This window comes from Mchenga conophoros, linkage group LG14, assembly GCF_057382185.1.
Source record: "Mchenga conophoros isolate Kocher_MC1m ecotype Shallow Benthic linkage group LG14, M_conophoros_male_GT1.1, whole genome shotgun sequence".
Taxonomy (NCBI): Eukaryota; Metazoa; Chordata; class Actinopteri; order Cichliformes; family Cichlidae; genus Mchenga; species Mchenga conophoros.
Window position 1 is genome coordinate 11,767,961 of NC_140539.1, and position 12,820 is coordinate 11,780,780.

General features: G+C 38.9%; 1 protein-coding gene across 3 annotated transcripts in view; it reads right to left on the reverse strand.

Annotated features, from left to right (window-relative positions):
- Nucleotides 1-307: 307 nt before the first annotated feature.
- igsf11 (immunoglobulin superfamily member 11) overlaps nucleotides 308-12,820 on the reverse strand; it is a 123,818-nt gene continuing 111,305 nt past the window's right edge. For all 3 annotated transcript variants that reach the window (XM_085245254.1, XM_085245255.1, XM_085245256.1), the window contains 3 exons: nucleotides 10,232-10,354; nucleotides 6,094-6,241; nucleotides 308-4,068 (listed from right to left, as the gene is read on the reverse strand). In XM_085245254.1, the coding sequence (XP_085101380.1) occupies nucleotides 3,516-4,068; nucleotides 6,094-6,241; nucleotides 10,232-10,354 (824 nt within the window). In that variant the 3' untranslated portion in view covers nucleotides 308-3,515. The remainder of the gene's footprint in view (nucleotides 4,069-6,093; nucleotides 6,242-10,231; nucleotides 10,355-12,820) is intronic.

Genomic DNA, 12,820 nt, shown 5'->3' on the forward strand with positions numbered 1-12,820 from the left:
CACCACCAAGGGCCCAATTTATGAGTCTGAGAGAAAACTTTCCAAGGAAACTGTATTTTACCTATATTACTGGGGTAATACACTAGTTTCTTCGTCATTACTGCTGACTAAGAAATTGAAAGTGTATCAGTGTATTTCAGTGCATGTATTCACTGAAATACAGTTAGGGAGTCTGCATCATGTCACAAGCACACATACACAAAATGAGCAGGATGCCGACTAGGATGTATTAACAATATTTATTCACTACAAGCTCCAGTGTTATTTTTCCTATTTCATTTCAACCCAACAGTCAGAATGAGATGTGTTTCTTTTTCTTTACATATTTACAGATTGGTTTCACTATTGGCAATATATCACATTTATCTATATACACAACCCATTTACCACCTTGTTGACACTAAGCACTTTGAATGGTCACTAAGACCAGAAAAGCGCCATATAAATGCAGTCTATTTATCGTTCTTGCCAGCCATCAGCAGAAGATGTTTGTTAAATATGGGTTAAAACCTCAGTAGATTTCTACTGATTGTGTTCTCTTTCCGCCTTATCTCTTGAAAACAAATAAACTCCATTTAGTTTTACTTTTGGAACTTTCCATTCTCTTTAGGAATAAAGCTAAAGGCCTTAGAATAAGAGTTCAGTAATGCTTTCAGAAAGTGTTCAGGGCAGGGACACTGGAAGAGATTGTGAGTGAAATATTCACAAAGACTTTATTATGAAAACACTGACAGACAAAAAGGAGGGGATGCGATCACTGATCTTTGACCATCTGCCCTCGTTTAGCCTTGCTCTATTTAAAATCAGTGTGTTCAAGTGCCGTAGCTCTCCAGCACTGTAGACAAAGGAAAACAAAGAAAGAAATGGGTCCATGTAGTCAGACCATACATGAGCAAGTCAGTTTATGATACTGGAGTAACTGATTAATGTAAACTGAATACTGAATAAATGAAGAATATGGAGATCCAAAGTACCAGCCGTTATAATGTCAGAAAAGCAATTCTGGGTTATGGTGAAGCACACGTAACTGTCAGGACATTAACATCATAACATATTAGGCCTGTATAACTTGATATTTATTGCTCCCATTATCAAAATATTTGGTGGGACTCGTCTGAAAGTGAGTACTGAAAATCAGTATTTCATTTAAAAATGTTCAAATATTGACTTTAAGTTACCTTTTGAAAAGTGCAAGTATTTCTGAACTGATTACTCATCAAATGTGGTACAAGCGTACCTCCAAGTCATAGCTATGGATAAATACAATTTGGTTTTGGAAAGAGGTGAAATGAAAGAGTAGGAGAAAAAAAAAGGTTAACAGTGAGACACCTTCAGTTCTCACTATAATGATTTTAATGGAAGAACATGACAGCCAATCAAAAATACAAGAAGAAGAAGAAGAAGAAGAATGCTTGATTTTAAACTTTCAAAACATCTACTGAAAGTTTTTAAAAACTTCTGAGCCCGTACATGGACTGATGAGAAAATTTGAACTTTTGTCAAAAACAGACAAAGTATGTTTTGAAAGGCACTGCACAAAAACAACGAAACCTCATCGCAGCTGGAAAGCATGTTGGAGGAAGTGTCGTGGTTGGATGGAGGCTTTTTCAGCTACAGACAACTTTTTTTCTTACTTCTATCAAAGACTTGAAGAGCACATCTGTTTACTTGTCATCGGTTTGGTCAGATAGTGTGTATCTAATGAATAAGAAAAAAATCATTTTTTAGTAATCAGTGCAGAAATCCTGTTATTTCCAAAAAGAGTACGTAGGCAAATTGTACGAAGAGTTAAAGTAAATAAACATCAACCCCTGATTAAATGAGTAAAGTCGTCTATATAAAACATTTTTTTGTGACACAAGTGACACAATTGCATTTGTTACAGAACACTTGCTCTCTAAGTGTTTTGTCTAGTAAGACAAAATGCTAAACAGCACATTTTAACTTTTCCAACAAACACACACACATTTTCCAATACTGCATTTACCTTAAAAAGCGGCTGTGTCCAATATTGCATCGTTGCTAGAAGGATTTATAAGAAACGGTGCCTTCAGGCACAAAAAGAAATAAACATGGCTAAATTTGGAAAGGTGGGACATGTTGAAATTTGGTTGGAATACAAATATGGTGGGTCAGAAATACAGTACCTTATACAACACACATATCATAAGCTGTAATGAAACACATAGCCATCCGTGTTAAAACACTGCATTTACCCCACATCTCCTAACGAAACCCTTCACTGAAACCAGTAGCACAGTCTATGAAACCTAGCTTGTTACCAGTGTAGCAGAAAAAAACCTGTTTTCAAATTAAGACATGTGAGCTGTAAAATATGTGTTAGATGTGTATTTTCTTTGATTTACAATCTAGCCTACTTTTGCAATATGTACATTAAAAAAAATATTTAGACAGAGAAAAAAAAATCAGCTTTAAATATATATTTATCTCTGTGTTTTTAAAAAATCATTTATGAAATAAGCGGTCAGCTTATTTCATGTCAAAGCAGCAGTGATGTGTCATGAACCAGGCTAGGACAACAGCAAGAATAAAGACAGCAAACACTAAGGTCCATCTCCATCCGGTGGACAGTAGCTTTCTGTTGGGAAAGTGGCACCAATTTTTTCTCTGGTGCCCTCTTCAAATATTACCACTGTTCTGTGTGTGTGATAAACTTTAGATGTTATGGGAAAAGCAAAATGTTAGTAAAACTATTATTAAAACTTTTCATTCAGTGACTTAATGTATGTTTTGCCTTGTATTGCACCCAGTAACACCCACTCGCCTTTACGAGCTTCTAAGGCCATTTGAAACCCCATCATTTCATTCACACCTTCATCTTTGGGGTACTGCCATCAGACTTTAAGCATTCACGTTTTCATGTATAATCCTCATCATCTCTATCATTTCCCTCAACCAAAATTACAACAAAAATGAAAAACGAACAAACAAATGGGAAAAAAAAGCAAACTTGTTATGTTCTGAATCAGGGATCACATGCATTTATTTAAGAATCCAAGCTTGCTTTTGTCTGACCATGCAGTATGGACACACTGCGATGTGCGTTGCTTTAAAAAACAAACAAACAAAAGAAATCAATCATCACAATGATCCAGCCCTGAAAAACACCTGGGAATCCAGGTTCTGTAGGATGTTTCACGCCAGCTTTGGGAATTCATCCAGATGGTTTTAAAAATAGTTGCCACTGAACCCACCAATGAAATCCATCCAGTTAAGGGGATGATCAGATACCACGTAGTGCTTCTCTAGAAAAAACAAACAAAAGAAAAAAAACACCGGTCCATCAAGGAATTGGCATCAAATGAACTCTGCACTGTAAAATCCCAGTTTGTTTGGAGATAAAAAGGTCGAGACATACAGAAAGACACAGCTGTAAAGGGCAGCGGGCTGCTTCAGCCCATATTTAGTCTGCTTCTCATCGGCGGATTTCAAACATTGCAACCGAACACTCATTCAGTCTCGTTTTGAAAGCTAACAGTTCCTCAAACTCAATTTCAAACAAGTGAGCCCGCTCTGCTCTGGGCAGGCACCATGACTGGCACCGCCCCCATCCGCTCCAGAGTGGCCTGGCTCACGGCGTAGGAGTGTGTGTGTTGCCCGTGTGCGGACGTCACCACCGGTTTGAGGCTCACGGTGCCGTTGCTGCGCACCATGTTGGGAGGGGAGGGGGCAGAGTTTGTGGTGACCACCAGAGTCTTTGGTGGCGGGAGGGTGTGGCTGCCGTTGGCAAACGACGTCGTTGCTGTCGTGGGCGGGGGGTGGCGGGAGAGCGGGGTTGAGCCTGGCGCTGTCACTGCTGCGCCGTGGCCTTGTGCTGCGTTCTGGCCTGGGCCGTGTCCGTGCGTGCCGTGAGCAGCGGCAGAGTAGGTCTGGCGAGCGTCTCCATTGTAGCGCGTGTAGGAGTTGGTGTCATAGTTGGGTTTGGGGTTGTGCCAGTAACGACTGTTGTACGTGTTGGTAGACGTGAGCGTGTCGTTCTCTGAGGAGGACGCGTCGGCATGGAAAGCCTTTACTGATGATGACCTCTTAGGAGGAAGGTCATCCTCTCTGTTGAGGAGACATTTGAAAGAGAGCACAGTTAGACATGCACAGCTTTACACGCAGATTACAATAACTGCCTGTACCAACGTTTATGGTTTGCATGGGGAAAAACATTAGAAAACTGTTTTTCATTAAACGCAATTTTATGATATTTATTTTGTTAATCCTGTGCATTTATAGCAAAGCAAAAGATCACAGATAAAAGATGTCAGTAATACAAGAAGTGAAGGCCAGTTAGTTCAGCTTCATATATTTAGCACAAATTTCCATAAAAGATTAATTCAGCTTCACAGTGCAGCAAAAGTTCTACTGAGAATCTACAAGGTGCTTATGTATTCATGTGTGCACTCTGATCTTCGTGGAGCCTATTAAATATAATGTGATAATCATTGCGAAGCCGTGTGCGAGTAAAGCAACAAAAAAATGTCAAAACTATGATCAAATAATTTTATATGTATTCAAAAGTATTTCAAATGAAGTCGACAAAAACTTCCTGCCTTTCTGTTTTTCTATTTTCATGAGGAAATGGAGTTGAGCTCCTGAGGCATATGAGATGAAGTGTATTCTTTGTGATTTTCTGTTGAGGAAAAGCAGAAGTGTAAGGGTGGACTGACAGTTTTATTGCTATCTCAGTTACTCAGAGCTACAGATATCTGAAAGTAAACTAATTTATCCTCCAAATAAGTCCTGGAGTAATTTAGTGGCAAATTTACAGCTAAGGTAAACAACTGACAGAGGATTTAAAAGACAAACTAGCCTGTAATTAGGAAGAACATTTAAGCCTATTACTGGTGTAGTTTTCAGAGCTTTCAGTGCTGACACGCTTAATATTCTACAACAGGAAGCACAAAGCCAACGCTGCATGTTTTTGATTTTTAAAATACATCAGACAGGCCATAAATGTCACCCTGCAACCTTCTGAAACACTAAGTATGTGATTAGCTCAGTAAACAAACCCTGCTTTACTTCAACAGAAACTCTATATTAAGTATAAACAATGTCGTGGAAAGACTGACTAAAGAGCTGCTTAATTCTGAGAAACAAACAAAACGCTTTGATGACAAAATACAAAAACTGCACAAAATGGAGAAAAGCTGGACTGTTAAATAGCTTTTCACCTGATAGTAACAGACAGTATGGATACTGGATACTACTGGTACTTTATTTATAAGTAGTATTTCTATGTTATGCTACTTTCTACTTCTACTCCACTTTATTTTTGGAACCAGACATCCCAACACAATTTATTTGAAATCTTTAGTTGCTTATTTGGCAGTAAAATTACATATAGCAACAAATAATGTTTAAATAAAATAACACATACAATTATGAAAAGTTCTATATAATATATTTTTATATAGGAAGTTGAAATATTTTTCTGATTCCCCACCCCCTTGGCTCTTGGTTCCCTCTGTGCCCCTTCATTAAAAAAAATCCTGGAAACGCCCCTGCATCCTAATAGCCTTAACACCTTATAAGGTAAACGCATTCTTTACGGCTCCTACACATCAGTCACTGGACAAATAAAAGCTTATCTTTAAATATAAATGTATTCAGTCTGAATAAATACATAAACTACACCCATTAGCCACTTGATCAAGCATAGTGCAATCTACTACCTTCCAACAGTCTGCCGTAAAGCCTTGCTTTTGTTGACTGATTCCATTGTGTGTTGTGATGGTGGTCTACTGAACTGCATTTCATTGAAATATCTTCCAAATATTTTTTTCATTCCATAAGCACACAGTGCATTTAGGGGGCAAATCATCAAATGTATGTTGTCTAGTACAAGCACTCAGCACAGCGTGGCCTCAATAATAAAGCAGAATTATCACCTTTTTGACACAGTCAGCAAAAGCTGAAAATGTGCTCTCCATAAAAGTTCAGCATGCCAGTGCCGCTGCGTTACAGGTTACAGACATACTGAGTAAACGTGGTGAGCGTACAAGCTTGCAGATGCACTTTCACACCAGCTACATAGTAATGAAAAAGAAAAAAAGAACAATGGAAAAACAGCAATCAAAGCCAAACCTGATCTCATTGGGAATCTCCTCCTCATCATATTTGTTCTTGTTCTTCCAATAGAAGAGTGTGACCACCACTAACAGGGAACAGATGACGACTGCCAGGACTCCTGTGGCAATGGTTCCTGCTATTAGACCTACACTCTGAGGCTGGGCTGCAGGACAGACAGACAAGAGGATGACATTTGAAAATGACCAGAGAGCTGGATGAGTTGGCCAAAACTACACTTAAAAAAATTATCTAGTAAACAGATTTCATTTCATTACACACAGAGAAGAGAATCAAAAAATGTATTTGGAAGTTTTCAGTCTTTTGAATATGTGGCTTTACAGCTGAAGGCCCCATCCAAAGTTGTGTTTCTTAATGTTTACAGGCCTCCCAAATACTGCACAGACTTTTTTAATGACCTCAGTGAACTGCTGTCTGTGATCTGTGTTGATTTTGACTGTGTAATTATTGCTGGGGATTTTAACATTCATGTGGACAACCCTCAGGACAAAGGGACTAAAGACCTGAGTAACACTCTGGGCAACTTTGGGCTGACTCAGCATGTAACAGAGGCCACACATAATAGAGGACACACTCTTGACCTACTGATCTCCAAAGGCCTGAGCATTTCAAAGGTTACTGTGTCTGATGTGGGCGTGTCTGATCATTACTGTGTTTTCTTTGAAAGTAAAATCTCAGCCCACACAAATATATCAACAACAGTGATCACAAAACGGTGTATAACTGAACACAGTAGTGCAATTTTTAACCAGGTCTTCCCCTTAACACCTGACCTGCCCAGAGGGTCAGTCAATGAGCTCGTCAATAGCTTCAATGCTAACATGTTAAATGTAATGGACACTATTGCTCCCATTAAGGTGAAGGTTATCTCTGGAAGGAAAAAGTCTCCACGGAGAAACTCCACACTGGTGAAAAATGAAAAAAGAGAGTGTAGGAAAGCTGAGCGCAGATGGAGAAAAACAAACCTCCAGGTTCATTATGACATTTATAAAGAGAAACTTCACAATTATAATTTACAACTGAGGAGTGCAGGGAGGTCCTACTTCTCTGACATCATCACTAAAAACAGCCATAATGCTCGGGTCTTATTTTCTACAGTTGACAGGCTAACAAACCCTCCTGTGTCAGTGGCAGCTGAACTTCATTCGACCATGGCCTGCAATGACTTTGCCAAATTCTTCACTGAAAAAATCCAAAAAATTAGACAAGCAATTGGTACATCAACAGCAGATCCAGGATATGTACTGTGTCCACCGAAAAACTGTTTAAACACCATGAAACAGTTTCAACCTATTAACAGCAAAGACCTGGAGGACATCTTAGGTCAACTGAACTCCTCCTCCTGCTGTTTAGATGTCCTGCCAACAAGTTTTTTCAAAAAGGTCTCAAAGACTTTAGAGTCAGACCTGTTACAGATCGTCAACTTTTCTTTATTATCAGGTGTGTTTCCAGAATCACTAAAAACTGCTGTAATCAAACCTATACTGAAAAAGGACAATCTTGACAAGACACAAATGAACAACTACAGGCCGATCTCAAATCTCCCGTTTTTAAGTAAGATCATTGAAAAAGCAGTTTCTCAACAGCTCAGTTACTTCTTAAAACAGAATAATTGCTACGATGCCTTCCAGTCAGGTTTTAGACAGAACCACAGCACTGAAACCGCTCTGACCAAAGTGTTTAATGACATATGTCTGAATACAGACAGTGGAAAAATGTCAGTCCTAGTTTTACTGGATCTCAGTGCAGCATTTGATACAGTTGACCACAACATATTACTCAAACGACTGGAGAACTGGACAGGTCTTTCAGGAACTGTACTAAACTGGTTCAAAACATACGTAGAAAACAGGAAATACTTTGTATCAATAGGTAACTTCACATCTGAGCAGACAAGTATCACATGTGGAGTTCCCCAAGGTTCCATCTTGGGACCCCTTCTGTTTAACATTTACATGCTCCCACTGGCACAGATTATAAACAACAACAAAATAAACTATCACAGCTATGCAGATGACACACAAATATATATCACAATGTCACCAGGAGACCGAGGCCCTGTACAGGCTCTTGGTAAATGCATTGAGGAAATCAATGACTGGTTGTGCCACAATTTTCTCCAGCTAAACAAAAACAAAACTGAGGTAATAGTCTTTGGCGCCAAAGAAAAACGATTACAGGTCACCAGAGAACTTCAATCTATACATCTAAAAACCACAAACCAGGCGAGAAATTTGGGTGTAGTGATGGATGCAGACCTAAACTTAGAAAAACACATTAAGACAATAACAAAGTCAGCTTACTATCACCTCAAGAATATATCAAGGATAAAAGATCTGATGTCTCAACAGGACCTGGAAAAACTAGTCCATGCATTCATCTTTAGTAGGCTTGATTACTGTAACAGCATCTTTACAGGTCTACCTAAAAAATCAGTCAGACAACTACAGCTCATTCAGAACTCTGCTGCTCGAGTCCTCACTAAGACCAAAAAAGTGGACCACATCAGTCCAGCTCTGAGGTCTTTACACTGGCTGCCTGTCCGTCAGAGGATAGACTTTAAAGTTCTGATGCTGGTCTATAAAGCTCTGAATGGTTTAGGACCAAAATACATCAATGACCTCCTGACCCAGTATGAACCATCCAGATCCCTCAGGTCATCTGGATCCGGTCTTTTATCAGTTCCCAGAGTCAGAACCAGACACGGAGAAGCTGCATTCAGCTTTTATGCTCCTTATATCTGGAACAAACTCCCAGAAAGCCTCAGATCAGCTGAAACACTCAGTTTATTTAAATCCAGGTTGAAGACTCACCTGTTCTCAGCTGCATTTGAGTAAAGCACCAAATCCACACGTTTAAGCTTAAATTTCAAAACTTACATTAACTACTGATTTTATCTACTGTTCTGATTTTATCTGTTTTGATTTTATATACTGTTTTGTTTGTTTGTTTGTTTGTTTGTTAATTAGTTAGTTAGTTTATTTGCTTGTTTTAATCAATTTTAAATCATGCTTTTTATTTGTTCTTGTTTCTAATGTCTCTGTAAAGCACTTTGAATCACCTTGTTGTTGAATTGTGCTATACAAATAAACTTGCCTTGCCTTGCCTTGCCTTGCCTTGCCTTGCCTTGCCTTAATATAGCTCCTAAAATACATCACTAGATCTGTATGTCAGGTATTTCAGAATAATATAAGGTGTCACTACAATAAGACACAAAATAAGGTGTGGTCCACACTTGATAATAACAGACTGAGCACACAGTGCAGCTTTTATAGGCTGAAAGCCACATAAGAAACTAGAACAGCTGATTATCCTCCGACATCAGGCAATTGCCCACCGAGGCTGGCAGCTTCCAAATCGTCCAATAAATAAATAAATAAATAAAATATAAAAAAAAACCAACCCATTTTTGAATATTGAAAACTTTGTCTTGCTTTAATGAAAGAGCCCCAGATGTACTAAACTGACCTTTTCTGTGCCAAATAACAATTTTCAGCGCCCAGCTGACACAACTTTACACAACAGATGTACTTGCCAAAATAAATAAATAAACAAGATTCTTTCAAGTCTAACGTCTGACTAACTTTGTCAAAAAGAGTTTGGGACAATCCTTGTTAAACATATACATCATGCCTTTTATTTAATATATGGCTTTGTAAAAAGCAATCTCTTTGTCATAATTAATGGATTCAAATTGTTTTTAATAAAAAAATAAAATACAATCTCATTCACGAGCCTTTACGTCTGTATTGTGTCAGCAAATCACAAGTCTGGCATGTCTGGCAGACTCAGCACTCTGATACAGAGCCCCGGCCTGTCACACACTGTCAGATGACCAAAAGAAAACAACATGTTACAGCCCTTTCTGTCAAGCTATCAAAACTGCCCGACCCTGTCACTTTTATCACCTCTGTTTTTTTCCTGGTGTCAGATGTCAAGTGCTGCCGTGTGCAAGCGGCTCTGACTGTGCCCTTTGTTTGGCTGGATTTTGTCACATTTGTTTGTTTGCTTATGTCTGTGTTTGATGGCTGTCAGTCACCGAGAAGACTTCTGCTCTGCCACTAGCAGCCTTTCCATCTTAAACAAACAGACACGTGTCACCTTACCCGTGCCTGTGATGTTTGAGTATACTTACGTGCAACAACCTGCAGGTTCAGCAGACAAGTGCTCTTTCCGATAGCGTTGCTGGATGTGCACTGGTAGAGTCCTGAGGTGGTGGTGCTGATGTTTCTCAGTGTGACAGTGCCCTGCATCTGGTCTAAAGGACACAAACGCACGCACATACAGAGAGCCACATAGTAATTAAAGTTTCTAAAACACAACCATATGGACCCTGTGTTGTAACTCGCACATTTAAATAATTCAAACACACTTACATTGATTTATACTTTTAAAAACTTCCGCTGAACAAGTTATACTAACTACCAATAGAGGGTGCTATTGTCTTCTTAATCCCAGTTGTGCAAATATGTTGTTCAGTAGAACAATAAAACTGAAGATTCCTTTTTCATAAATGATGAAAGGGTTGAGCTGTACACTACTGGATTCATTTAAATTGCATAAGCTTTTATTCATTTATTTATTTGTTCTTATCTTGCATATTTCCGCTGTAGAGGAAGTCAGCCAGATCTTTAACTGTTTTCTTAGCAATGACATGACAGATGTCATAGCTGTGTGCGTCAAACTAAACACACAGAGGATTAGGAGTGGCACTGGATTCCAGGATCCCTTTACAGTTTGAATGAAATGCAAGCAGAAGAAAACAAACGTGAATATTTAAAGATACATTTGTTATGTTTGTTTGCTGTTTTTTTATGTAAGCGGACATGTCAATTGTAGGTAAAAACTTAATATATTATACATTAATGCAAAATTTATTTTAGAGGCTGTTAAATTATTTATACTGTAAATAATACCTGCAGCTATAAGTATAACCTCAGTAGTGAGTCATATTTTGGGCTACATGTTGCAAAACAAGCTAACAAGTGTGTTTTTTCACTAATGAAGTGGATTTATTTTATGGCTGCTAGTCTGTTCCATAAATGCATGGACTAAAAACTACTTATTAATTCTAGGCTTGACTACTGCAATTCATTATTATCAGGTTTTCCTAAAAACTTATTAAGTATCCTAAAAAGTATTCAGCTGATCTAAAATGCTGCAGGACAAGATTCACAGGGACTAGAAAGAGAGAGAGTATTATTTCATTGTTTCCCTGTGAAACCCAGAATCAAACTTGAATGATCAGGCACCATCTTATCTTAAAGAGCTCATAGTACTGTATGACCCCATTAGAGCACTTAGACTGCTGGCTTACTTGTGGTTCCTTGAGTATTTAAAAGTAGAATGCGAGGCAGAGCCTTCAGCTTTCAGGCCCCTCTTCTGTGGAACCAGCTCCCAGTTTGGATTCAGGAGAGAGACACCCTCTCCTGAATCCTAACTGGGATCCAGCCTAGGCCTAGGTCACCTGATCAAGCCCTAACTATATAGTTGGGGCTCGATCAGGTGACCTAGGCCTAGGCTGCTGGGGACGTCCCATGCATGCATTCTGCATTTAAGCATGACTTATTATTCATTGTTGGCTCTCTTCCACAGTGTGGCTTTTGGCTTCCCCTCCCCTAGCTGGTTGCAGCACATGGCCGCCCCTCCCTGAGCCTGGTTCTGCCGGAGGTTTCCTTCTGTTAAAAGGCAGTTTTTCCTTCCCACTGTCACGAAGTGCTTGCTCATAGGGGCTCATTTGACTGTGGGGTTTTCTCTGTATTATTTTAGCTTCTTTACTTTACAATATAAAACACCTTGGAGCAACTGTTGTGATTTGGTTCTATATAAATAAAACTGAACTGAACTGAAATGAAATGAACAGTGTTCACCAATACACATTAAAAATACTCGTGCACACAGATGAAACTTTACAGTCTAACTGAAATATTGAAAAAGAAAAAGAAAACAACAACAACAACAAAATCTAGATTATTTAAAAAAACAATTTTTGTGACAGGTTGTTTTTGTGTCTTTGTTGTTTGTTTGTTCATTTGTGCTAACGCCACTCCATTTTGTGGTGAGTCAGATTCTTTGAAGCGCTTTTCGATGTTATCATTTCAAAGGCCTGATTGCCAAAATTGCAAATTAGCATATCACAAAAGAAGATAATTGACATTTATTCAACCACCTTTGCAGCCTAATTTGCAATTATGATTTACTGAGTACACATTTCCTATTCTCCCTCTGCAAGTGCTCAGATAATTGGACTCATACCTGTTAACAGAAGACTGTTTCACTTTTATGATAATATGCTGTCTGCAATTGATGTGACTTTTGCACAGTGGGCTTTCTACTGACCAGTAGTGTACAGACAAAGAAAGATACCAGTGATGAATATTATTTCACTGTGCAGTGGGCACAGCTGGAAAAGAAAGGAGAGTGCACCACACCAGTCCTCTCTGATGCTGAAAACCAAATGCAACTCCAGTTTCTGTAAATATTAAACGCTGGATGGCAGAAGAAAGTTATTGTATGTATTGCGGTCGCAGCAATGACACAACTGCAGATCTCACAATGGCACGTGTGGGCAGAGTTGGTATTCAGCATGAGGAAGGAGCACCACAAAGCAATATCACTTTGCTCACTTACAGAAACACATTGCTGACACACACACAAGCTCATTCACAAATTCACAGGTTCGAGTCACTACATCCATCCATCATCACCCTCAGCAGGGTCAGCG